The 23,808-nt window shown below is 39.0% G+C and overlaps 2 protein-coding genes across 4 annotated transcripts in view; both read right to left on the bottom strand.

Annotated features, from left to right (window-relative positions):
* The window catches only part of LOC101162104 (amyloid-beta A4 protein), a 44,716-nt gene extending 30,512 nt beyond the window's left edge, over positions 1 to 14,204 (bottom strand). For all 3 annotated transcript variants that reach the window (XM_023965881.1, XM_023965885.1, XM_023965889.1), the window contains exon 1: positions 14,023 to 14,204. In XM_023965881.1, the coding sequence (XP_023821649.1) occupies positions 14,023 to 14,082 (60 nt within the window). In that variant the 5' untranslated portion in view covers positions 14,083 to 14,204. The remainder of the gene's footprint in view (positions 1 to 14,022) is intronic.
* A 117-nt stretch (positions 14,205 to 14,321) lies between these two features.
* Positions 14,322 to 23,482, bottom strand: cyyr1 (cysteine and tyrosine rich 1). The gene is made up of 4 exons (XM_004066596.4): positions 23,209 to 23,482; positions 20,205 to 20,304; positions 19,002 to 19,162; positions 14,322 to 15,073 (listed from the first exon to the last, which is right to left on the bottom strand). Exons 1-4 carry the CDS (start codon positions 23,291 to 23,293, stop codon positions 14,946 to 14,948), a joined length of 474 nt encoding a protein of 157 aa, XP_004066644.1. The 5' UTR covers positions 23,294 to 23,482; the 3' UTR covers positions 14,322 to 14,945.
* Positions 23,483 to 23,808: the final 326 nt, after the last annotated feature.

Genomic DNA, 23,808 nt, shown 5'->3' with positions numbered 1-23,808 from the left:
TGAGCCGAAAGAGCTCAACATTTTAAAAGTAAATGCTTAAAAAGGGTAAAAACCTGTAAAAGAGGTTAAGCACAAGAATTCCCTATGCATTTTCTTCTTCTTTCTCTTTCGGCTTTTCTTTTTCTTTTTTTCCCTATGCATTTTAATGGAGCAAAAATCCTGGAAAATCCTGGAATATCTTAAAAAGTTCAATGATTTGAATGACCAAAAGTAATAACTGTAATAAGTTGAAAGAGTTGAACATTTTAAAAGTTGGTTTGAAGAAAATTTTAAGGGTCCGAACCGGGTGTCGAACTGGGCGCCTCGTGCACCATAACGTCCCAATGCATTTTAATAGGGCAAAAATTCCCGGAAAAACTGGAATATCTTAAAAAGTACAAGGATTAAAAGTACCAAAAGTCATAGCAATAATGAGCTGAAAGAGCTGAACATTTTAAAAGTTGAATGGTAAAAATCGGTTAAAAATTGTAGAAGTAGTTAAGTGTCAAAAAACGGCGGAAGATAGTATAAATAATAATAATAAACTAGAAGGGGCTGCATTTCCAGAAGAAAATGCAGGGTTGAATGCTGTATTGCTGAATGAAAGCTGAATTTGCTAAAGAAATGGCTGAACAGAGCTGGAAGAGCTCAACATTTTAAACGTAGAATGGTCAAAGTGGGTAAAAAACTGCATAAGAAGTTAAGCTATAAGATTTCCCATGTATTTTAATGAAGCAAAAATCCTCGAATATATTTAAAAGTTCAAAGATTTGAGAAAAAAAGTCATAGCAGGAATAAGCTAAAAAAGTTGAACATTGTAATAGTAGAATGGCTAAAATAGGTCAAAGTTTGTAGAAGGAGTTAAGCATGAAAGCTGAAATTGTTGAAAAAATGGCTGAACTTTTGAAAATTTGAAGATGTTGCTAAAATGGCCAAAAGTGCTAGCATTGGAATCAGCATCATCAACTGACTCCAAAAAACACATTGTTTGAGAGTATCATATTGGTCAAAGCTACATGTTCTAAGTTGATAGAAAATCCAGTCTTTTCAAAATGGCAGCTTTTCTATTGATTTTATCTCCATAGCAACCATTTTATGTTTGGGTCGCCTGGAGATGAGGAACAAATCAACGTCGGTTTCAGATGAATCGGAAAAAGTAAACTTTTGGACGTCCTTAGCAACGAACTTTGTTTGCTAACCACGCCCACATTCCTTATATGTCCAGATCCAGTGAATTTCAATATGTTCAGTTCCAGCCATGGATGAAGTTTATTGCAATATTTTCTTCAGATTTTGTCAAAAAATGCCCACCAAACAGTAGGTAGTGTTGCCATCCCATAATAATTTCAAAACGTATGTTGAAGTCCAAAGCCTTGTGAGCATTTCAATGTTTGAACGGTGCCTCTAGCTGAAAGCATGTTAAAGTTATAATGCTTGAAAGCAACAAAGGTTTTCAAGGATTCTCCATGTATTTAAATGAAGCAAAAATCTTGGAAAATCCTGGAAAATCTTGGAATATCTTGAAAAGTTCAAAGATTTGAAAGACTAAAAGTCGTAGCTGAATGGAATAAGCTGAAAGGGTTGAACATTGTAATAGTAGAATGGTAAAAATAGGTGAAAGTTTGAAGAAGTTTAAAATTGCCTCACATTTTGGCACAAAATGGCCGCCAAACTGTAGGTGGTGTTGCCATCCCATAATAATTTTGAGCCTTATGTTGAAGTCCAAAGCCTTGTGAATATTTCAATATTTGAACGGTGTCTCTAGCCAAAAGAATGTTAAAGTTACAATTGTTTAAAAAAGCAAAGGTGTGGTCAATGGAGCAAAATAATTGGAAAATCCGGGAATATCCGGGAATATCTGGAAAAGTCCAAGGATTTGAAGAACAAAATGTCATAGCTAGAATAAGATGAAAGAGCTGAACATTTCCATAGTCGAACGGTTAAAATAGGTGAAAAATTGTAGAAGGAGTTTAACTGTGAACTTCTGCACGAAAAATTCTCCATGTATTTCAATGGAGCAAAAATTCCCGGAAAACCGGGAATATCTTAAAAAGTAAAAGGATTTGAAAAACCAAAAGTCATAGCACAAATAAGCAGAAAGAGATGAACATTTTAAAAGTTGAATGGTTACAATCGGTTAAAAATTGTAGAAGGAGTTAAGCGGCGAAAAACGGCGGAAGATAGGCGTAAAGAATAATAAATAAAGAGAAACAGGAAAACAAAGGGTTGAATGCTTTACAGCATTCAACCAATAAATAAAGAGAAACAGGAAAACAAAGGGTTGAATGCTTTACAGCATTCAACCAATAATAATAAATAAAGAGAAACAGGAAAACAAAGGGTTGAATGCTTTACAGCATTCAACCAACTAGAAGGAGCTGCATTTCCAGAAGAAAATGCAGGGTTGAATGCTGTATTGCTGAATGAAAGCAGAAATATGATGAAAAAGCTGAACATTGTAAAAGTAGAATTTCTAAAATAGGTCAAACATTGTAGAAGGAGTTAAGCATGAAAGCTGTAATTGTTGAAAAAATGGCTGAAATTTCCTGGAATATTTTGAAAAATTAAAGCACCAAAAGTCAAAGGTGAACATTGTAAAAGTAGAATGACCAAAACGGATCAAAATTTGTAGACGGAGTTTAGCATGAAAGTTGAAATTGTTGAAAAAATGGACGTAAGGTTGAAAATTTGAAGATGATGCTAAAATGGCTAAAAGTGCTAGCATCAGCATCATCAACTGACTCAAAAAAATCACATTGTTTAAGAGTGTCATGTTGGTAAAAGCTACATGTTCTAAGTTGACAGAAAATCACTTTTTTCAAAATGGCGGCTTTTCTATTGATTTTATCTCCATAGCAACCATTTTATGTTTGGGTCGCCTGGAGATGAGGAACAAATCAACGTCGGTTTCAGATGAATCGGAAAAAGTAAACTTTTGGACGTCCTTAGCAACGAGCTTTGTTTGCTAACCACGCCCACATTCCTTATATGTCCAGATCCAGTGAATTTCAATATGTTCAGTTCCAGCCATGGATGAAGTTTATTGCAACATTTGCTTCAGATTTTGTCAAAAAATGCCCACCAAACAGTAGGTTGTGTTGCCATCCCATAATAATTTCAAAACGTATGTTGAAGTCCAAAGCCTTGTGAGCATTTCAATGTTTGAACGGTGCCTCTAGCTGAAAGCTTGTTAAAGTTATAATGCTTGAAAGCAACAAAGGTTTTCAAGGATTCTCCATGTATTTAAATGAAGCAAAAATCTTGGAAAATCCTGGAAAATCTTGGAATATCTTGAAAAGTTCAAAGATTTGAAAGACTAAAAGTCGTAGCTGAAAGGAATAAGCTGAAAGGGTTGAACATTGTAATAGTAGAAGGATTAAAATACGTGAAAGTTTGAAGAAGTTTAAAATTGCCTCACATTTTGGCACAAAATGGCCGCCAAACTGTAGGTGGTGTTGCCATCCCATAATAATTTTGAGCCTTATGTTGAAGTCCAAAACTTTGTGAACATTTCAATATTTGAACGGTGTCTGTAGCCAAAAGAATGTTAAAGTTACAATTGTTTAAAGAAGCAAAGGTGTGGCCAATGGAGCAAAAAGATTGGAAAATCTGGGAATATCCGGGAATAACTGGAAAAGTTCAGGGATTTGAAGGACCAGAATTCATAGCTGAAAGGAATAAGCTGAAAGGGTTGAACATTGTAATAGTAGAATGGTAAAAATAGGTGAAAGTTTGAAGAAGTTTAAAATTGCCTCACATTTTGGCACAAAATGGCCGCCAAACTGTAGGTGGTGTTGCCATCCCATAATAATTTTGAACCTTATATTGAAGTCCAAAACCTTGTGAACATTTCAATGTTTGAACATTGTCTGTAGCCAAAAGAATGTTAAAGTTACAATTGTTTAAAGAAGCAAAGGTGTGGTCAATGGAGCAAAATAATTGGAAAATCCGGGAATATCCGGGAATATCTGGAAAAATTCATGGATTAGAAGGACAAAATGTCATAGCTGAAAGTAATATGCTGAAAGGGTTGAACATTGTAATAGTAGAATGGTAAAAATAGGTGAAAGTTTGAAGAAGTTTAAAATTGCCTCACATTTTGGCACAAAATGGCCGCCAAACTGTAGGTGGTGTTGCCATCCCATAATAAATTTGAGCCTTATGTTGAAGTCCAAAGCCTTGTGAACATTTCAATATTTGAACGGTGTCTCTAGCCAAAAGAATGTTAAAGTTACAATTGTTTAAAGAAGCAAAGGTGTGGCCAATGGAGCAAAAACATTGGAAAATCCGGGAATATCCGGGAATATCTGGAAAAATTCATGGATTAGAAGGACAAAATGTCATAGCTAGAATAAGATGAAAGAGCTGAACATTTTCATAGTCAAACGGTTAAAATAGGTGAAAAATTGTAGAAGGAGTTTAGCTGTGAACTTCTGCACGAAAAATTCTCCATGTATTTCAATGGAGCAAAAATTCCCGGAAAACCTGGAATATCTTAAAAAGTAAAAGGATTTGAAAAACCAAAAGTCATAGCACAAATAAGCAGAAAGAGCTGAACATTTTAAAAGTTGAATGGTTACAATCGGTTAAAAATTGTAGAAGGAGTTAAGCGGCGAAAAACGGCGGAAGATAGGCGTAAAGAATAATAAATAAAGAGAAACAGGAAAACAAAGGGTTGAATGCTTTACAGCATTCAACCAACTAGAAGGAGCTGCATTTCCAGAAGAAAATGCAGGGTTGAATGCTGTATTGCTGAATGAAAGCAGAAATATGATGAAAAAGCTGAACATTGTAAAAGTAGAATGTCTAAAATAGGTCAAACATTGTAGAAGGAGTTAAGCATGAAAGCTGTAATTGTTGAAAAAATGGCTGAAATTTCCTGGAATATTTTGAAAAATTAAAGCACCAAAAGTCAAAGGTGAACATTGTAAAAGTAGAATGACCAAAACAGGTCAAAATTTGTAGACGGAGTTAAGCATGAAAGTTGAAATTGTTGAAAAAATGGATGTACAGTTGAAAATTTGAAGATGATGCTAAAATGGCTAAAAGTAGTAGCATCAGCATCATCAACTGACTCAAAAAATCACATTGTTTAAGAGTGTCATGTTGGTAAAAGCTACATGTTCTAAGTTGACAGAAAATCCACTTTTTTCAAAATGGCGGCTTTTCTATTGATTTTATCTCCATAGCAACCATTTTATGTTTGGGTCGCCTGGAGATGAGGAACAAATTAACGTCGGTTTCAGATGAATCGGAAAAAGTAAACTTCTGGACGTCCTTAGCAACGACCTTTGTTTGCTAACCACGCCCACATTCCTTATATGTCCAGATCCAGTGAATTTCAATATGTTCAGTTCCGGCCATGGATGAAGTTTATTGCAACATTTGCTTCAGATTTTGTCAAATAATGCCCACCAAACAGTAGGTTTTGTTGCCATCCCATAATAATTTCAAAACGTATGTTGAAGTCCAAAGCCTTGTGAGCATTTCAATGTTTGAACGGTGCCTCTAGCTGAAAGCTTGTTAAAGTTATAATGCTTGAAAGCAAAAAAGGTTTTCAAGGATTCTCCATGTATTTAAATGAAGCAAAAATCTTGGAAAATCCTGGAAAATCTTGGAATATCTTGAAAAGTTCAAAGATTTGAAAGACTAAAAGTCGTAGCTGAAAGGAATAAACTGAAAGGGTTGAACATTGTAATAGTAGAAAGATTAAAATACGTGAAAGTTTGAAGAAGTTTAAAATTGCCTCACATTTTGGCACAAAATGGCCGCCAAACTGTAGGTGGTGTTGCCATCCCATAATAATTTTGAACTTTATGTTGAAGTCCAAAACCTTGTGAACATTTCAATATTTGAACGGTGTCTCTAGCCAAAAGAATGTTAAAGTTACAATTGTTTAAAGAAGCAAAGGTGTGGCCAATGGAGCAAAAACATTGGAAAATCTGGGAATATCCGGGAATATCTGGAAAAGTTCAAAGAATTGAAGGACCAAAAGTCATAGCTGAAAGGAATAAGATGAAAGGGTTGAACATTGTAATAGTAGAATGGTAAAAATAGGTGAAAGTTTGAAGAAGTTTAAAATTGCCTCACATTTTGGCACAAATGGCCGCCAAACTGTAGGTGGTGTTGCCATCCCATAATAATTTTTAAACCTTATGTTGAAGTCCAAAACCTTGTGAACATTTCAATATTTGAACGGTGTCTCTAGCCAAAAGAATGTTAAAGTTACAATTGTTTAAAGAAGCAAAGGTGTGGCCAATGGAGCAAAAACATTGGAAAATCTGGGAATATCCGGGAATATCTGGAAAAGTTCAAGGATTTGGAGGACCAAAAGTCATAGCTGAAAGGAATAAGCTGAAAAGGTTGAACATTGTTATAGTAGAATGGTAAAAATAGGTGAAAGTTTGAAGAAGTTTAAAATTGCCTCACATTTTGGCACAAAATGGCCGCCAAACTGTAGGTGGTGTTGCCATCCCATAATAATTTTGAACTTTATGTTGAAGTCCAAAACCTTGTGAACATTTCAATATTTGAACGGTGTCTCTAGCCAAAAGAATGTTAAAGTTACAATTGTTTAAAGAAGCAAAGGTGTGGCCAATGGAGCAAAAACATTGGAAAATCTGGGAATATCCGGGAATATCTGGAAAAGCTCAAAGATTTGAAGGACCAAAATGTCATAGCTAGAATAAGATGAAAGAGCTGAACATTTTCATAGTCGAACGGTTAAAATAGGTGAAAAATTGTAGAAGGAGTTTAACTGTGAACTTCTGAACGAAAAATTCTCCATGTATTTCAATGGAGCAAAAATTCCCGGAAAACCTGGAATATCTTAAAAAGTAAAAGGATTTGAAAAACCAAAAGTCATAGCAGAAATAAGATGAAAGAGATGAACATTTTAATAGTAGAATGGTTAAAATAGGTAAAAAATTGTAGAAGTAGTTAAACGCCAAAAAACGGCGGAAGATACTATAAAAATAAATAAAGAGAAACAGGAAAACAAAGGGTTGAATGCTTTACAGCATTCAACCAATAAAGAGAAACAGGAAAACAAAGGGTTGAATGCTTTATAGCATTCAACCAATAATAAATAAAGAGAAACAGGAAAACAAAGGGTTGAATGCTTTACAGCATTCAACCAATAAATGAAAGCGTCTGAATAGACTTCATTTGGTCGGAGCTGGAAGTAAACCATTTTCTATGGGTGGCATTGCAGTCCATCCAGTTCTCTTATACTCTTATACAGTCAATGGATACTCTGCCACCAGCAGTGTGTGAATGTGTGTGTGCATAGATGAATGTGTGAAGTGCTTTGGGCATTATTTGAGGTAGAAAAGTGACAAGGGTTGGGGATCATTGATGTAAAGCAGAAACATGGTTTCCTGGGCCAAACATCTGTTGGGCGAACTCTTTAAAACCACATCTGTGTAACAAAACCCTCGGGACTTCAACAACATAAGAGAAAGAGATCTCAATGAAAGGGGATAGTATTATTTATTTGAGATAATAGAGGTTGAGAAACCTGGTTATTACTGTTCACGTAAACTCATTACTGTATCCAAGTGACCCTGAGAAAACGGGGTACTTAGCCATCTGTAAATGAACCCATTGTCTTGGGAACTGAAGCAAATGCCATTCCAGTAAAATCCTAAGCTTCTTTTGCTGTTGCACTTCACAGTTTCCCCAATTACGAACCAAAAAAGCCTTTTAAGCTCATTACAGCAATGATGGAAAGAGGTCATCAAATAAATATAAATATGTAGTTTGTTGGGTCAGTAGAGAACAAGTAGAACAACAGATGAATGAGAGGCAAAAGAGATAACCAGGAGATACTGAACAAATAAGCGACAGAAACTCCCCAAAACGACACGTCCAATATCTTGAGTTATTGTGCGCTTTTGTGCTTGGATTTCCACACAGCAGCTCCCATTGAACAATGCAAATACCGGATGTCCATGTCAACTGTCACGAACAAACAGGAAACATCCAGAAATAGCTTGGGACAGTTAAAAACTACAGTTTTCTGATTTAGACCTCCACGGTGACGACCCACACACCTGGTGATAAGCCCACTGACTTGTAGAAGCCAGGGTTTCGTCAATCTTCAAAGGCTGACTGGACGCCAGCTTCCCACCAGGGATGGCATTGGAATTTTCACTGACAAAACTAAACAAGCCCGTTTTTTTTTAGTAGAAAATTGTAGAGTCTGAAGGGCTGGGAAATGGGAAAGAGAGGTGACAAGGAACAAATCGCTCTAATTATAGTCTGGGTACCAGGTACCTGAAGAACGCTGCACTACCATGGCAACCGTGAACAAGCAGGGGGATGAGCATGAGAGAAAGGAAGGAGGGGACATTTTCTGAAGACTGAAAAACTTTCAAAACTAAAGAGTCTTTGGGCGATTTATGGGTGCTGTCAAGTTCAGAAAAACCCCGACAGAGTGGTATCTGTTCCTAAGAAGATCTTCAGATTTAGAAAATACAGAAAATTCCTGAACCTGCAAAAAAAAAAAACTGTTTAAAAGTACAAAATGACGGAGATATAGCAGCAAAGGAAACAAAGGTTTAACTGAGCTTTTTTCTTTTCTGCTAAACAGCTAATGATAGAAATAGCTGTTATTGAGGATAGAATGATCGGGTAGTCTCCTTGCGGAGATTCCCTGTTATAAGAGTTGGAGAGACGTGATTCCTTTCCTAGAACCTACCAGGAGACAATGAACCAAGTAGTGGCGTTTTATTTGTTTTCAAGGTCATTTAGGGTTTAGTGACAGACAGCAAAGAGGAGCCATCATTAATTATATGCAGTTATCTATCTAGACCTGAAGTGACTCATTCACTGCAGATATTAATAACACCACAGCCCAGTAAACTGAAAACTGCAGGCCATAACCCAAATTTATCTGGATTTTCAATTGAATCTAAACACTTTTTTTGGTTTGAAAAACTATATAAAACTTCTGGCACATCAAGTTAAAGAGGCTCCTATTTGTACAAAGTATCTTCCTCCACAGAGAACAGGTTGCAGGGAACAAAGCAGCTTTTGAGGGCCGGACTAACCTCTAACCAATGAAATCAGAAGAACCAGATTCCTGGAATGCTTCACAAGAGGGCCAGGTTACCCTTTAGGAGAAAAACACGATAAAAAAACAACAACACAAAAACCAATCCAGAGGACAGACAACCAAGTCGACCAAATGGAATCAAGAATTTTTCAGAAATTCAGTTAAACTGTTGAATGTACCTCAACAAAAGATCAACAGCATTGAAGGGAAAACTGTCTGAGGTGGCATTAAATGAACAAAAGAGTGATGGCTTTATAAAAGTCAGCGAGCGCACAAACGTCATCGCATTTACTATAACAACACAAAACAAACATTTAAAAAGGGCAGGAATGTTTTTTAGCAGGACAGGGGTTTGAGGTGCAGGCGGAGGCTTTTTTTGCTGCTGATTCAACTGAACAATATACAATATTCGGAGAACGCATGAGAGAAAAAAAAATTGTTTTGTCTAAACATTAGATATTTAGATTTTGGTAAAAAATCACATATAGAAGTACTATACACATGCAAAATAAACATAAAAAGAGCAGGTTTTCTCATGTTTATTTTTTTTCTTTTTACCATTTGAAATGCATACAAGAGTCATTGGTTAAGGTCGCTCAGAAAAGTGGGACATGGTGATAAAGTTTACATCCTTCTTTAGTTTGGTTTCTCAGAAGCAGACTTAAGACTACCAGCATACTAAGCTTCTGAAATATCTGTGCAGTTTTACTTAAATGGAGGAAGTGATGCCTGAAATAACATTTAAAAAAAAACAGAAGAAAATGGCAATCCCGCTAATCTTTTGACTTTTAAAAATAACTGAAGCCCTAGCCACGAGCACCCAAACTGGGGGTCGACTTGTACAGGTAGGTACAAGGGTTCCTGAGTCGTTAGGGTTTGTGTAGAGTTGTCCCTTGAAGTCCGTGAAGCCACTTCAAGGAACGTCATGAAAATCGTACCATTGTTGCGTGTGGCAAGTGTATCGTGAAGTATTTGTGATGCTAATGGAAGCTCCAAGCACTTATGACATACTGGTGATGCTGTTGTAAGGTGTCGTTACAGCACACTAGTCATTGGTAAGCTACAAGATTGCCTCCTTTCTGAGCATGCACAAATGCTCCAAGCATGGAGTGTGCAGATGGATTCCCTCCACAAACTAACAAGACATCTCTAAACTTTTTGTGGTTTGTTACTCCCTGTAGATCAGTTCTGTCCTTTCAGACTATCTGGATTCACACTGAAGTGAACCAGATAAAAGTTCATTTCCACGTAAACAGAATTCCTCAGAGAGGTCAGGGTTCACGTGTTTAGTCTGCAACCGAGTTCAAGTGAGTTTTCAGACCTGCCAAGTGAAGCGGACTATCCTGGGAATCAACAACAACAAACCTGCCGGCATTTGCCTTCCAACACAGACTCTGCTTATTCACCCTTTATTCTTCATTCTTGCAAAAAAACAAATAATGGGAACTTCCCCAAAACTGTGGGCTTTTAACTTGTCACATGGGAGTTCCCAAAGTCACAAACGTTTCGTTGTTCATTATCAAAATTCCAGACAGCAAGAAGAACTCTTCTTGGGACAATTCCAACTCACGTCCACAATGGTATGACACACCTACCAGCTGCTACAACGTGGGTTTTATGGTCCCAGTTGGATTTATTTACATTACTGTGGCATTCTTTCTTGATAAAGTGAGAAAGACCTGAAAAGAACATCTGCTGACACAAATGCTTCAGTAATTGGCCAATAAAAACTCAACAAAAGGAGAAATCACACACAACTGCCAGCATTACATGGAGTGTGGATCAGTTCTAATCATGAAATACAAAATGCATTGTAATTTTAATTTGTAGTAATGTAAGACCAAAGTATTTCAATAAAAGTCAAGAATTCACTTTTATTTTCTTTATTATTTAGGCTGTATGGGCTATTTTAAATTATAACAGTTTAGTTTTCAATCTGGGACACCAAATGACAAAGATTTAAGATCTAGATTGTGTGTCTCTTCAACATTTTTTCAGACACCTTTAGTTTATCCAGTTTTTAAGCCCAAAGTAAAACCAACAACATGATTTCTTTTAAATCTAAATTTAAAACCTGAAATGAAGTGGAAAGTTTAATTGTTGGGGATTTTCTTTTTAAATAATCTAAAAACAAAAGGATAGGATTTTGAAACTGCAAGCAAACCTTAAACTTGTTTGAATATTTCTTTCTAACACGCAATTTTTTTTAAAGGACCCTAAATGCAGAATGGGCAAGACTGGTAGTGCCAACATGCATAATGGTATTAAGCCTTGATATTTAGGGCAGAAGATCCCTGCCTTTGTCCGAAATACGGCAGTGTACACAACAGTCTGAACCCATCGAAGAGCCATTATCACAGGATTTTTATTTTTAAAAATAAAGCTGGCATCTAACTGCCACGCTATACACATCACAGCCTTCCTTAACAGGGTGGGTCCATCAGGAAAAGAAGCTTCCTATTCATGGTAGTCCGGGCCATTCATGAAAGAAATCCTCAAGCCCCAACAAGCTCGGAAACGTTCGACATCTCATTCTCGAGCTAGTAGACAGCCCCTCTGAATATTTAGAAACCATCCTTTTTCACCGGATCCCATTTGACAAGCTTTAATGTTAAAACATCTCAGCGAGCTCAAACTGAAGTGACCTCGGCTACAGATTACTAACAAAGCCAGAGCCCAGACCATTCATTCCAAGTCCACTGATTATAGACCACGGTCAGCAAACAATGGAGACCAGATGCCACATTTCTGCTCGTTCATCAGAGGGACAGAAAACTGACTGCAGACTGCCACAAGGACGAAAACAACAGACCAGAGCTGACCACAGCTGACACAGAGCGGGAACTACATTGATCCATTAAAGAATTGAATAAGACTTCACTTCGAAATCAGAGATTAAGACTCCTAGTTTAATCTTGATTGTGTTCTTCTTTCTGTTCAATACCAGTTTATAGGATCTCCATCACTAAAAAAGTGGTTGTTGTGACATTTACAGGAGGTTTATCAAGACTTAAAGGTTATAATGAAAACAGGTAAAGCATTGGCATTTTGCTTTATTTAACGTTTGGCTAGACGTTACAGGTTTCCCAAGCGTCAATTCTGACTGAAACAGTTAGAAGTTCACTTGGAGTCCAGTGCAGACGAAACAAGTGAACCCTGGTGCGATATGCTAGTGTGAAGCTGGAAAGGCGGGAGGTAAATAAAAAAAAAAAGAAATTGCAGCAATAAAGATTAACATCTTTGTATGAACAAAAAAGGCCCATTCAAGAACATTCAAATAAAAAAATATTAGTAAAATGACTTGTAGGTTGAGATTCATTTGATAGAAGAAGAGAAATACAGCCTATATATACACATATATATATACACACACATATATATATACACACACATATATATATACACACACATATATATATATATATATATACACACATAAATACATACCTACATATATATTTGCATCTGCAACTTATTCTCCAGAGTGACTTAAAAGTCCCAAATGTATAGTAACTGTCTGAAAAAATATGACGGGAATAGTCTGCCCTTAAAAGCGCAGTGTAAAAGTCACCAGAGTCAAATAAAACAGCAGCCATTTTTAGTATCTCTATCTAAATAAAAAGAGTTTTCGGTCTATTTTGATCTCACATAACCATTAGATACCCACTATTAAAAATAAATATGAAAATAACTTACATTGTTTGAATAAAACAATAGTGGTAAAAGTAAAGCACAACGGAGTGACAGCATATTCTTATAAATGTAAACAAACAAGTAGTTATAAGAAAACCCAAATGGTTTGTTTAAAAAAATAATAATAATAATTCGGGATTTTAGAAAAGAAAATGTTTTAATATGTAGGACCAAGGGAGAAGGTAAGGAGGCAGGAGAGATGTTCAGAGCTGCTATTTGCTTCGCGACAAATGCTGCAGTGCACCGCCGCCATCTTATCTCTCCACTCTCTACCGAGTCACTAATGAGATAGGTGGAGGGCGTTAATGATGTTTGCGCCCACATGAACAGTCTTTTTATTTCTTTTTGGCGGCCTCGTGTCTTTTAGTTTTGCCACCATGGCAGCTTTGGAGCTTCCATTACGAAATAATAAAATATGTAAGAGACCCCCCCCCCTAAAAAAAAACAAAAAAAAAAAAACACGCCCACTCCCAAGCGCTGACCCCCGGGATGTGGAAAATGTTCGAAGACGCATTTCCTTTAGTCGATAAGAAGGAATTCGTCCAAATTTTATTTAGAATGCGACATTTTTCACTGATATTAACGAAACATCCCACTAGCCGAGTCCTCCTCCTGGTGGTTGAACACGCAGCGATTTAAAAATCACGACCAAACGTGGGATTCAAAGGATGTAAACTAAAGGTTTGCGGCTTTGAATAAAAACCGACATTTGTACTGAATGTTACTACTGTCTCTATTCAACGTCGAAAGCTTAAAACCCGGTTTATAAGTGACATTTTTAGCGTCACCGAACAACGGAATTTGTGGAGTAGTATACCATGATTTAAGCTCGACAAATCCTGTTTTTGAGAACGCCAAAAAGAGATTTTTCTCCCAAAAGTTAGAATGGCATAATGGGAAATAACAACAAAGCTCCGATTCGACAATATCTATAAGAAATTATATATTAAAGGGAAAAAAAATCCTGTAAATTTTAAGTAGTTTAAAGAACTTTTCCTGTTGAGCCTTTCAAAATAAAACGGTACTTCAAACATTAATAACTAGTTTTACTAACACAAACTCTTATATCTAGTTAAATTGTTACGTTTATTATTTATCCTCTGTTTCACGTACAATGAAAGTTCGATATAAACTTGATTTCAATTTTTTTCCGTAAGTAAAGAAGGTATAGGATTAAGTGTGAAGGGCACTTCCGGTTTGATAATCCCACTCCAGTCATCTCAACCAGGCAACAACATGGTGGAAAATCCTACAAATTCTCACACACAAAAGGGATTTATTTTCCCCCCTACCTCCACGGCCAGCGCTGACACCGCTGCTGCCACCAGCAGTAAAACTACTCCGCACCCCATCTCGTATGGCTGACAAAGCGCTCCCAAAGAAAAATGGCGTCTTATTCGTGTTTAAAAACACGGGAAGAGAACGTAGTGCTTCGCCGCCGGTGACTCCCGTCGTCTGACGGTGAGCGATTCTGAAGCCGCACAGCTGCTCAGAGGCTGGTCACATGACCCCTGCATGGGAGGAGGGGGGCGCGCGGGGGATTCTTTTTCTTCTTTATATTTATATATATTTAACCCACACTTACTCTGTAAACGTTCTCATATTTTGTTTTATTGGTCCAAACAAGAGAATAAAAAAGAAAAAAAATATTTAAAAAACATTTACACTACAGGTATTACATATTTCCCTCATCTTTCTACAGTTAAACCCCAGAAATTCACAGTTTACACACAGTAAGGTCAAACATTTGAATTAAAAAAAAAATAATTAAATCACATCTCGTTTAAGGCAGTTTTGTACCATCATTCCAGCCTTTTTAAGTCACTACACCATCTTTGAACCTGTTCAAAATGGCTTTAATCGGAGGCAATTTCCTTTAGTGAAAAAATGCACTGTCCTCAAAACTCTTGTTGGGATATTATTTTTCCCTCCTTCCACCCTGACAGAAGTAAGTCTCACCTTCAAAGTGGTGCACAGACAGCCACATTAGGGTATTAGTGAGCAGAAAGTACCAGCTGCAGGCAAGCCGGGCTGCCAGCAGTTAATTCTATCAGACGTGATGTCCTGTTCTTCAGCCGTCCTGACCCACATTTTTGTCACATATGCTCACTCTGGTAGCAGCAGGAACGCCGTGGCACTGAAGCGCTTTGGGAGGATGGCACTGATCGTCTGCAGGTCTGCAGGCCCAGACGCTCCATCCACACTGAGGGGGGGTTCACTTGCAGCCGGGATAAGGAGGTGGCGGGGAGCAGTCGCCTGGCTGAGGTTGTGCTGGGGTGTAGGGTGGAGGACGGAGTGATGGCGGGTGCATCTCGTAGTCATAGGTGTAAGGAGGTGGAGGACCTGAAACCACAGAAAAAAAACTTGAAAAGGTTAGGTTTTTCCAAGACTGGCATCGATTTTTGGATTTGGCAAACAATTGCACCCTCTAGGGCCTGAAATGAAAAACTACAATTTGCAGGAAAGAAGAGCCACCAAAGTCCTGAAGCACAAATCAACCAAATTGCAAGTTAAAAACTCAATAAAACCCAATTTTCCAATGACAATTGAGTTTATTGGTGTTTTTAACACGTTCTTGCAGTAAGTTTCACATAATGGAGGACATAAATTTGAAGAAAATTAAGCTTAAAATTGCATTTCTGAGTATTTCTTATTTATAATCATTTTGAATCATGAGCAGACCAAAAATTGCAGTTGGAAACAGCTTGTAGTTGTAAGGTAGAACCTACAATGGCAACCCACAAGCTCCAACATGTGGCTGAATAGCCCCAGTATTGCTCACCATTTTCATTGCACCGGTATTGAAGAAGGGTGTGAGGGGCTGTAAGAGCGTGTAAACAAATGGATGACGGGAAGTGGGGCAGGCTTACTATGCACCAACGGTCCTGCTCTTGATTCAGAGGTGAATTTCTTATGAACTCCTGCTGCTCTGTCCTAGAAAACAACAAGTTTTTACATTTCGGCTAATAATTCAAAGACCGCTTTGAAGGAAAGATCAAGAGATGATCGGAGTGGAGCTTTAACGGCCAAACCAACAAAAACGTGACGACAAGTTACGAGTTTTGTTGGGAATAGTTTGAGCGCATCAGAAGCTTGGAAAACGCTTGGCATGAAACGCATCCATTTTGCATGCGTTCAGCACCGCCGCCGTGAAACTCGATCGGAGCAGCAGAGCAGCATAAGAGGCATCCGGGCAGTTTAGCTTGAAGGAGATGTGCAGAGGAGAATGAAACTTGATAAATAAATGATTAGCCCGGTCAGAAGAAAAAAAGAAGAAGAAATAACATTTCTCAGGCTGCAGACCGTAACAGAACACCACCTCTGAGGTCAACGGGAACGTATCTGCAGGATTGATGTGGAAACCCTTTTTTTTTGTTTGTTTTAGTTTTGGACAGTATCAAAGGTGAGAAAAAAAGAATCCACATTGTGGTCAGAAATATTGCTTCAGGCCAAAGGAGAGCTGGTTACACATTACACCTTTGCTCCCTTCTATTCAAAAGAGCCGCCCTGAGGACATGAGATGAGGTTACACTGCGACAAAATCTCTGAAACACAACACCTGGGAAACAATAGTGTAAAAAAAAAACTCAAAATACCCCCAGAAGATTATATTTCCATTCTACAGATACAAGCATCTTTTTATTTCACTAATCCACATAAAAAAGAGAAAAAACTACTAATTTTTTTAAACTAAACCTGTCTTTCCTCTCTTTAGTTAATGAGTAACTGAGCGTAAACGGTGCTTCCGTTTCACAATTCCTCTCGTTTGCAGGCGTGGATTGAAAAGCAAGTGGTTTGAAAACACAGATGTCAGCTTCTATGGCCGCAAACCCCAGTTAGACCCCAACAACTAAAAAAATAACCACCCAATGATCAAAGCTTCAGGTCTCACAGAAGACTCTCAACTGGGGAACCCATTCCGATCATCTTATGATCTATTTTCAAAGCGTTACCAGAAGTCTTTTAATTGTAAATTTGTAAAATTGTAAAAAATTCTAATGAAACAATTTTTTGGCAAAATCAAAAATCTGTGTTGTTTCTTAGGACATAGTTTCTGCAGGAGTCGATTAAGCTACACGGGACATTTGACGCGAATTCAACAATGAATGCCCGCATAGGCCATGGTGTTCACACTGGACATCAGGCAGGGACTTTTTCTTTTTTTTCAACTGTTTACTAGCATATGTCCGCCACCTACGGTTAAAAAAAAAGGTTTGGAGGTAAATGTCAAAGTTTCTCTGTTTCTACGTTTCTGTCACAGCTCTATTCCGATAAATGAAAGACTTTGGTTTTGTCCGAATTCCTTCCCTACTCACTATATAGTGCGTTAGTCATTTTGTAGTGCTGCTTGAATCTACACTTCCAAAATCAAGTGCCCTAGAAATTTTCCCAGAAGTCTCTGTGAAAAACCAGTGTGCATCGATGCTCACTAGATCGGTGAATATAGACCACAATGCATTTTTTATTTAAATGTCTTTTTTTTAATAAACCATCAACATTTTCATCTTCAGAAGACAGTGGATTCAGAAATGGTCGTCGCAAAACACTCATATAAATTAGATTTTAACTTTGTGAAATCAATGATGTCATATCCGCCGTTTTAATGGCCGCATGTTTTGTTTGTAGAGGCTGAAAACAGTCGTAAAGATTGATACCCATTCACATAGTCTTTCATTGTAGGTGGCCGCTTGAACATAGCTTTAAAAATTACCCTCTGAGTTGTGGGTGGGATCTTTGGTGTAGAGCAACCCTGATACCCCCTTCCCATCACCCACAACTGAGAGCTCTCTGTTTACACACTCTTGGTGGCTCACAGCTCCTCACACCCCCAACCTAACATCACAAAAAGGTGACCAATATTGGAACTATCCAGCTGAACAGTTTGTATCCAGATTCCAGCTCAACAAACGTGGATCTATTTGTCTCCAAGTGGATGCATCCGACATTATTTTATTTATTTAACATTTATTTAAGCAGGTAAGCTATTAAAAACATGTTCTTATTTACAGTAACGACCTGTAATGGAGTGGGGCAGGGAGCTGGTGGCCTGTCTGGCGTATATTCTACGATCTTTTTTCATCTGCTCCTGATTCACAACGATTTGAATAAAGGAACAATCAAAAATGCAATTTTGATCTTGTTATTCTATACACACGTCTTCAGTCTCTGGAAAAATGGCACAAAAGCACGTGGAAAATACAATTTTTAATCACAGTGGAACTCTGAACAGTTCTCTTCTTCACTGCTCAGGCCGCATAAGTCTAAATGATAGACCTCCTCTTTGTTAATGTCATATAAAACAGAACAAGAATAAACAGACGGGACAAAAATGAATCCATGGAGAGTTTTAGGTAAAATCATTTTAGTCACACTTACAAAGAACATTCAGGTTCGTCCCCAAGACTTGTTGGGGGAATAATCTACAAACCAGTGGGGTCGATTTTTTTCATCGGTGTGCATTCTGTTTGAGATTTTCTAAACAATCTTGATAAAATCTCAGTAAAAAATCCTATGCGGTGGCAGTGTGATGGTTTGGAGCTGATTCAGGACCTAAAACGTCAAACATAAACTCCCCCTGCAAGGAAATCCTGAACAACAATATCTGATCAGCAGCTGATGAGCTCTAAGGTTCTGCAGGACATTAACCCAAATTTTGGATTGTGAAGTGTTAGAGTCAAACTCTGGATTTAAATCAGAACACGACGCTGTTTTATTGTGGAAAAGTCTTCAACAGTGGGACAAAATTCTCCAGCTTTCCATTGTATTCCATAGATGTTGGCACCACTGGTAGCCCAGTTTTCGTATTTTCCCCCCACATATTTCATACTGCAAAACACATTCACTCGTTGGCATAAAGAAATAGGGGTTTACCCAGTTAAACCTCTGCAGTGCCCCCGGAGTTTTCTGTTGTTTCCGAAACACTAAGCGTTGCACTCAAATAAGATAACGCCCAACTGATGAATAAAACAAAAAAGTTAAAATGGGCAATTACCCTTTTTTATATCAGTTTGGGAAAATTGAAACACTTTCTCCACAAAACCATCAAATAAAAGTTAAAAATCTGAAATTTATAGGCATTTAAACCACAATTAGGCTCCAGCAACCCCATGACCCCAATTGGGATTAAGAGAGTTTAGAAAACTAATGGATGGATTTGAAATAAATCTAAGCGGTTTATCCTTTTCAAACAACTCTATGTATCCATATTTTAACATAATACGCTCCTGTTTTGCAACAGTTAAGAACCTCAAGAGCTGCTGGATCGACCAACCTGGGTAGCTCTGTGTCACAGTGTTGATGTAAGAGGTGTTGAAGACGCCGACCCGCGCGCCTCGTCCGTTCTTCATGCACATGCACATGCACAGGAACAAGGCGGCCACCGCCCCCATCAGAAACACCACACCGAACACGATGCCGGAGATGGCGGTGCCCCTGGAAAAACGAACGCACAAACTTCAACAATGATTCTTATCAGATCGTTTTATGGACTTCTTTTGATTTTCTTGAGGCTAACCCTCATTGTTCTTAAACTGTTGATATCCAGCCAATTAATTTGTACCACAGTCATACCTAACGAGGTCCTAACAAGCTCATGTACCGTTCAATTAGGATGCCCTTAAGTGGCCCAAATATGAGAGGATGTGGTACAGCGGTTGGGCAGTTAACAGCATTCTCTGATTGGAAGATTGTAGGTTCAGTTCCCGCCCTGCCCAACCATGTGGGCAAGACATCGAACCCCGCACTGCTTCTGGTGGTTGTAGGTTGGCGCCATTGTTCAAGCCGCCATCAGAATGCGTGTGTGGATGGGTGAACGGGACTGTGATTGTAAGGCGCTCCGGGCCTTAAAGCGAGGTAGTAAAGCCATTTACCATGAATATGGGGCCAAATGGGTGTCAGAAGATGCAAGTTTCTGGTTTCCAAGGAAATAAAGTGACAGGACACATCAGGGGGGGTTTCAATGTAGAAAGTCTATGTGAGGAATCATTTCGTGACTGAAAATCCCCAATTCATTTATTGAAAGCGGCTCTGAACTCGTGCAACAGCAAACAGTCCCGTTTCCTACACTTCTCAGCTTCAACTGTGATCATCAGCACTTTTCTCGAGGTTTTGGCCAAATCCCTTCTGGAGGGATCTATTAACTTAACAAGATATTCAACCCCCCGCCCCCACCCATTTACCTCACTCGAGTTTCACAGTGTTCTGAGTGGGCAAGCGTTAGATCACACTCTTTTATCCAGCAGGAGATAATTGAGGCTTCCTAGCAACCAAGGTTGTTGAGGAGCAGACTGCTGCATCTCAGATCGGCCCCCTTTTCATCCTCATAGACGTGTCAGGCCGGCAGATTTGTCACATCCGAACGCTTTCAATTACCTGAGTTATTTCTGGACTCAGAACTGTAGACTTTGCTGTGGACGAAAACAGAAGTGCCTTGGGGGAAAAAAACGGGTCGTTTCTTTCGACGCATTAAACTTACGAGAGGACGTCCCCCACGTAGGCGTAGTAGGAGCAGCAGAAAGGAGGAGATCCGTCACAGCAGTATTCGATGCAACCTTCGCATTGGCCGTCACTACCCCCTGCAAACATTCACAAGGTTATCAGAGCTTCAAATGCAGAAAAACTAATCTGGGTCATACAATCTGCTTCTTTTCGGCTTCTTCAGATAACCTTACTTTGGTCAGTATGAGATCTGCAGGCGATTCAACGGAAAAAACCCTTTTGTTTTCACAGAAACACAACACTGCATTATAGAGAGAGATACAGATATTCTTTATTGATCCCACGTTGGGGAAATTCACTTGTTAAAGCAGATCATTGCAAAATAGAGAAAAAATAAGAACAACAGCAATGTGTAAAAAGAATGAAAGGGTTTTTACAAATGTGCAAAAATGCAAAAATAATAACATTTAACAACAAGAAGAATCTACAACTATATATTTACAAATAATACTTACGAATGGTAGCCAATCAGCTCAGTCATAAGCCCTTTTAGTCTCTTCAACATTGCAAAAAGATTGGGTTTAACTACTAATACAATTGTTGTAAATAAAACACGAGATAAAACTGGTTTTTGAACCAACCTGAATGTTTACTTTGGTTATAAAGTTGTCTATTTTACCACTAGAGTGAACAGAGACTGATTTCCTATTATTACAACCCTCCAAAGGTTGATCATTTTCAACAAGCGACAGGTCATTTTACGCACCCACTACGTACATGTTGCGCATATTGTATGGATGAAAATTGGTCATAGGTGAATTTACGTGGAAAAAGCTAGAAAAGTTGTGGTCTAAACGTGAAATTTTTCCACAGATGTATCATGATGAACAACGTTAAAAACACTACAAACAAACCTAGCAAAGAACACGTAAATCAACGTAAAAGCCAAATCTGGCCCAACATTTGTGTGTCTATTGCGTGAGATTTACATAATAATTGCATATACTCTACGTATAATATCTATAAACGGTATCATTCCATTTGAAAAAGGACAAAAAGGAAATAATATAAATACCCGTCGGCTGAAACCCTCGATGGACATCTGCGCACGTCGGCAGATGACAAACGCAAGAATGATTTTCGTATACCACGCACGTTTTGCGAAAGACTGAATATTCATACGTGGAAAATGCACAAAATGCTGTTTGACACGGCCACTACAACACGTAAGGGTGAATGAGATGAGTTGTAGTGTTAACAGGTTGATTGTCCAATGGGTGTGATCCCAATTATTGAGAATTCTTCTCAGGTGTTTTCCCTGTGGCCATCCCATGTCACTGCCTATTTAAACTGCACCTGCACCAATAAACAGTTGATTGTATGTTCTGACTGCAGACTGTGTCCCAGTGGAAAGCCATGTTTAACATGTAGGCATGTTGCACAGATTCTTTCATTTTGTATCCCCCCTCAATTCCTGCTGACTACGCAAGTCCTGTTCGTGTGATGAGTAAACGCTCCTTGTGCAAAGCCTGTTAGAATTTAGGGAGTTAGACGTTATACTCAGCCGAATACAAGCGGCTGAAAGGAGCTTCTTCCGTAGGGCGGCTGGAGAGACTATGCCTCTCGGCTGGCCTGAGAACGCCTCGGAGTCCACCCAGTGGAGCTGGAGGAAGTGGCCGGGGAGAGGGGAAGTCTGGGTATCTTTGCTTAGACTGCTGCCCCCGCAAAACAGTCCAGGATAAGCGTAGGAAGATGGATGGAGACGTTCAGAGTATAGTTTGTGTGGGGTCTTACGTGCACACCCTACGGGCACACCCCGTGCGTGCAGCTTTTGCGCGCGGTCAGTAAGGAGCCAGTGCATGTACCTCACTAATCACGGGAATGTGGCATGAGGGCCCCCTCACGGTAGTATTACCCACTACCCAAGTGCACGAGTGCATACAACTTCCATTAGCCTTACAAATACATCACAATACCACATGCACGACAATGGTACGTTCCATTTCCATGATATCCCTTGAGGTGGCCATATGAGCCCCAGGGGAACTGCAAGACACGCCTGTTCTCCCCTTAGGATGACCCTATACGGGCCCGGACATCCCAAATCCCCACCATGCAGGGCATGCGACAAAGGTATTGAAGTTTCAGAGTGATCCAACTGTGGATTTGAACCCATTCCCCCAGCCTCAGGGAAGACACCCAACCACTTGGATACCGAGCTTGTGTTTCTTGTTTGCTCTACTCACTCAAGTCGATAATCTGGTAATTTAAGGCCATTTTGTGCTGAGAAATATGAACAACCAAATCATATGTACACCAAGCAGATGCATCGTGGGTAACGGAGTTGTGGTTTTGAGTTTTTTTGGGAGATCTTTTGATCATGAGTGACTCATCTTTAATGAAATCAGACACTGAATTGTCAGACTGCTCTTTTGTTACTTTAAAAGTGTGAAAGCAGCATCAGGGATCCTCACCGAGGATCTAATTAGTCGAGTGGGAGATCGTTAGAAGTGCACATGGCAAGATGGGCACAGACGAACAGGAGCTCTATCACAAGTGCAGACAGGACTCCTGATCGTTTGTAGGGCATGCTGAGGATCTTCCAAGGAAAACAAGCAATCTTTGCTCATGGATCTGTTCTGTGTCAACACTTCCCGTCAAAGAAATGTGTGCCTGGGAGGGAAAATATGAAAGGTTGTGAATGCAGAGGACAATTCCAATTCGCTGAGGAACAACCATTTTCAAATTCATCAGAGGACTTTTAATTTGGTTTAAAAAAAAAGTAAAAAGCAGGAGCCGACTCCTGGGGGGATCTTTCTGGGTGGTCCTTTGAGGTCCTGGCTCCTGTCTCTCCACACCCCTGTGGAGGCAGTTGCACCACATGTCACCCCCCAAACACCACCACCCCCAGAGCCCTCTTTTTCTTCTCACTCTGTGTGACACTCAACCCCCCACATCCCATCCACAGCAGCGTTGTAGATTGAACTTAAATCTCCCCCACGCCTGATAAGAAACTTCATTAGAAGAAGAGTGAAGCTCACCAGTAAATAAAGACAGAAGCAAGGAGCTCCTCAGCCACCTCCACCTCACCGTCTGGCCCCTCCAGCTGCTCCAAAGCTTCTCCATGCTCACTTTGAAGAAATGTCAGGGATTTAAAAAAATGTTTAGAAAAATCACATGTTTCCCTCTTTCCTGCAGAACTTTAGGCTCAAAAGCTCAGTCCAATCCCCCTGAAGAACAGGGATTCATTTTGTTCCCCACAAGTAGGTGTCTTCTCTATTTCCACACCTCCAGACCGTCTGATTACTGAGGTTTTTATTCCCCTCCCCTCCATCCTGCCCTCCCTTTTAGTTTTTTTTTTTAACTCAAATTACTCCATTGACTTCCCGTTGAGGAAAGACTGTTGTGAAGTTTGACACAAACAGGAAGCGGATCCTGACTGTTGCTTTTCAAAGTAAAAGTGAAATTTTGGTCAAATCCCTTTTTTTGGGAACAAACACCTGGATGTGCGTATATGTATTATAAAAAAAAAAGAATGGAGCATTGACAATTCAGGAAGTCAGGGACGTGTTTTAAGTGGGTTTATCATCCTCACCTGCCATCATGAGATGAACACTAATGCTAAAATAAATATTTGCCGA

This window comes from Oryzias latipes, chromosome 2 (assembly GCF_002234675.1).
Source record: "Oryzias latipes chromosome 2, ASM223467v1".
Classification (NCBI taxonomy): domain Eukaryota; kingdom Metazoa; phylum Chordata; class Actinopteri; order Beloniformes; family Adrianichthyidae; genus Oryzias; species Oryzias latipes.
Note: the sequence above shows the minus strand (reverse complement) of the source record. Positions and strands in the feature narration are given on the sequence as shown.

Bases quoted from the DNA above. Each gene is read 5' to 3' on its own strand.
- cyyr1 (XM_004066596.4), bottom strand. From the start codon at position 23,293: ATGGAGAAGCTTTGGAGCAGCTGGAGGGGCCAGACGGTGAGGTGGAGG. The intron at 20,305-23,208 runs GTGAGCTTCACT...GAATGTTTGCAG, and splicing joins GCTTCTGTCTTTATTTACTG to GGGGTAGTGACGGCCAATGC. The intron at 19,163-20,204 runs GTAAGTTTAATG...TCGTTTTTCCAG, and splicing joins TACGTGGGGGACGTCCTCTC to GGGCACCGCCATCTCCGGCA.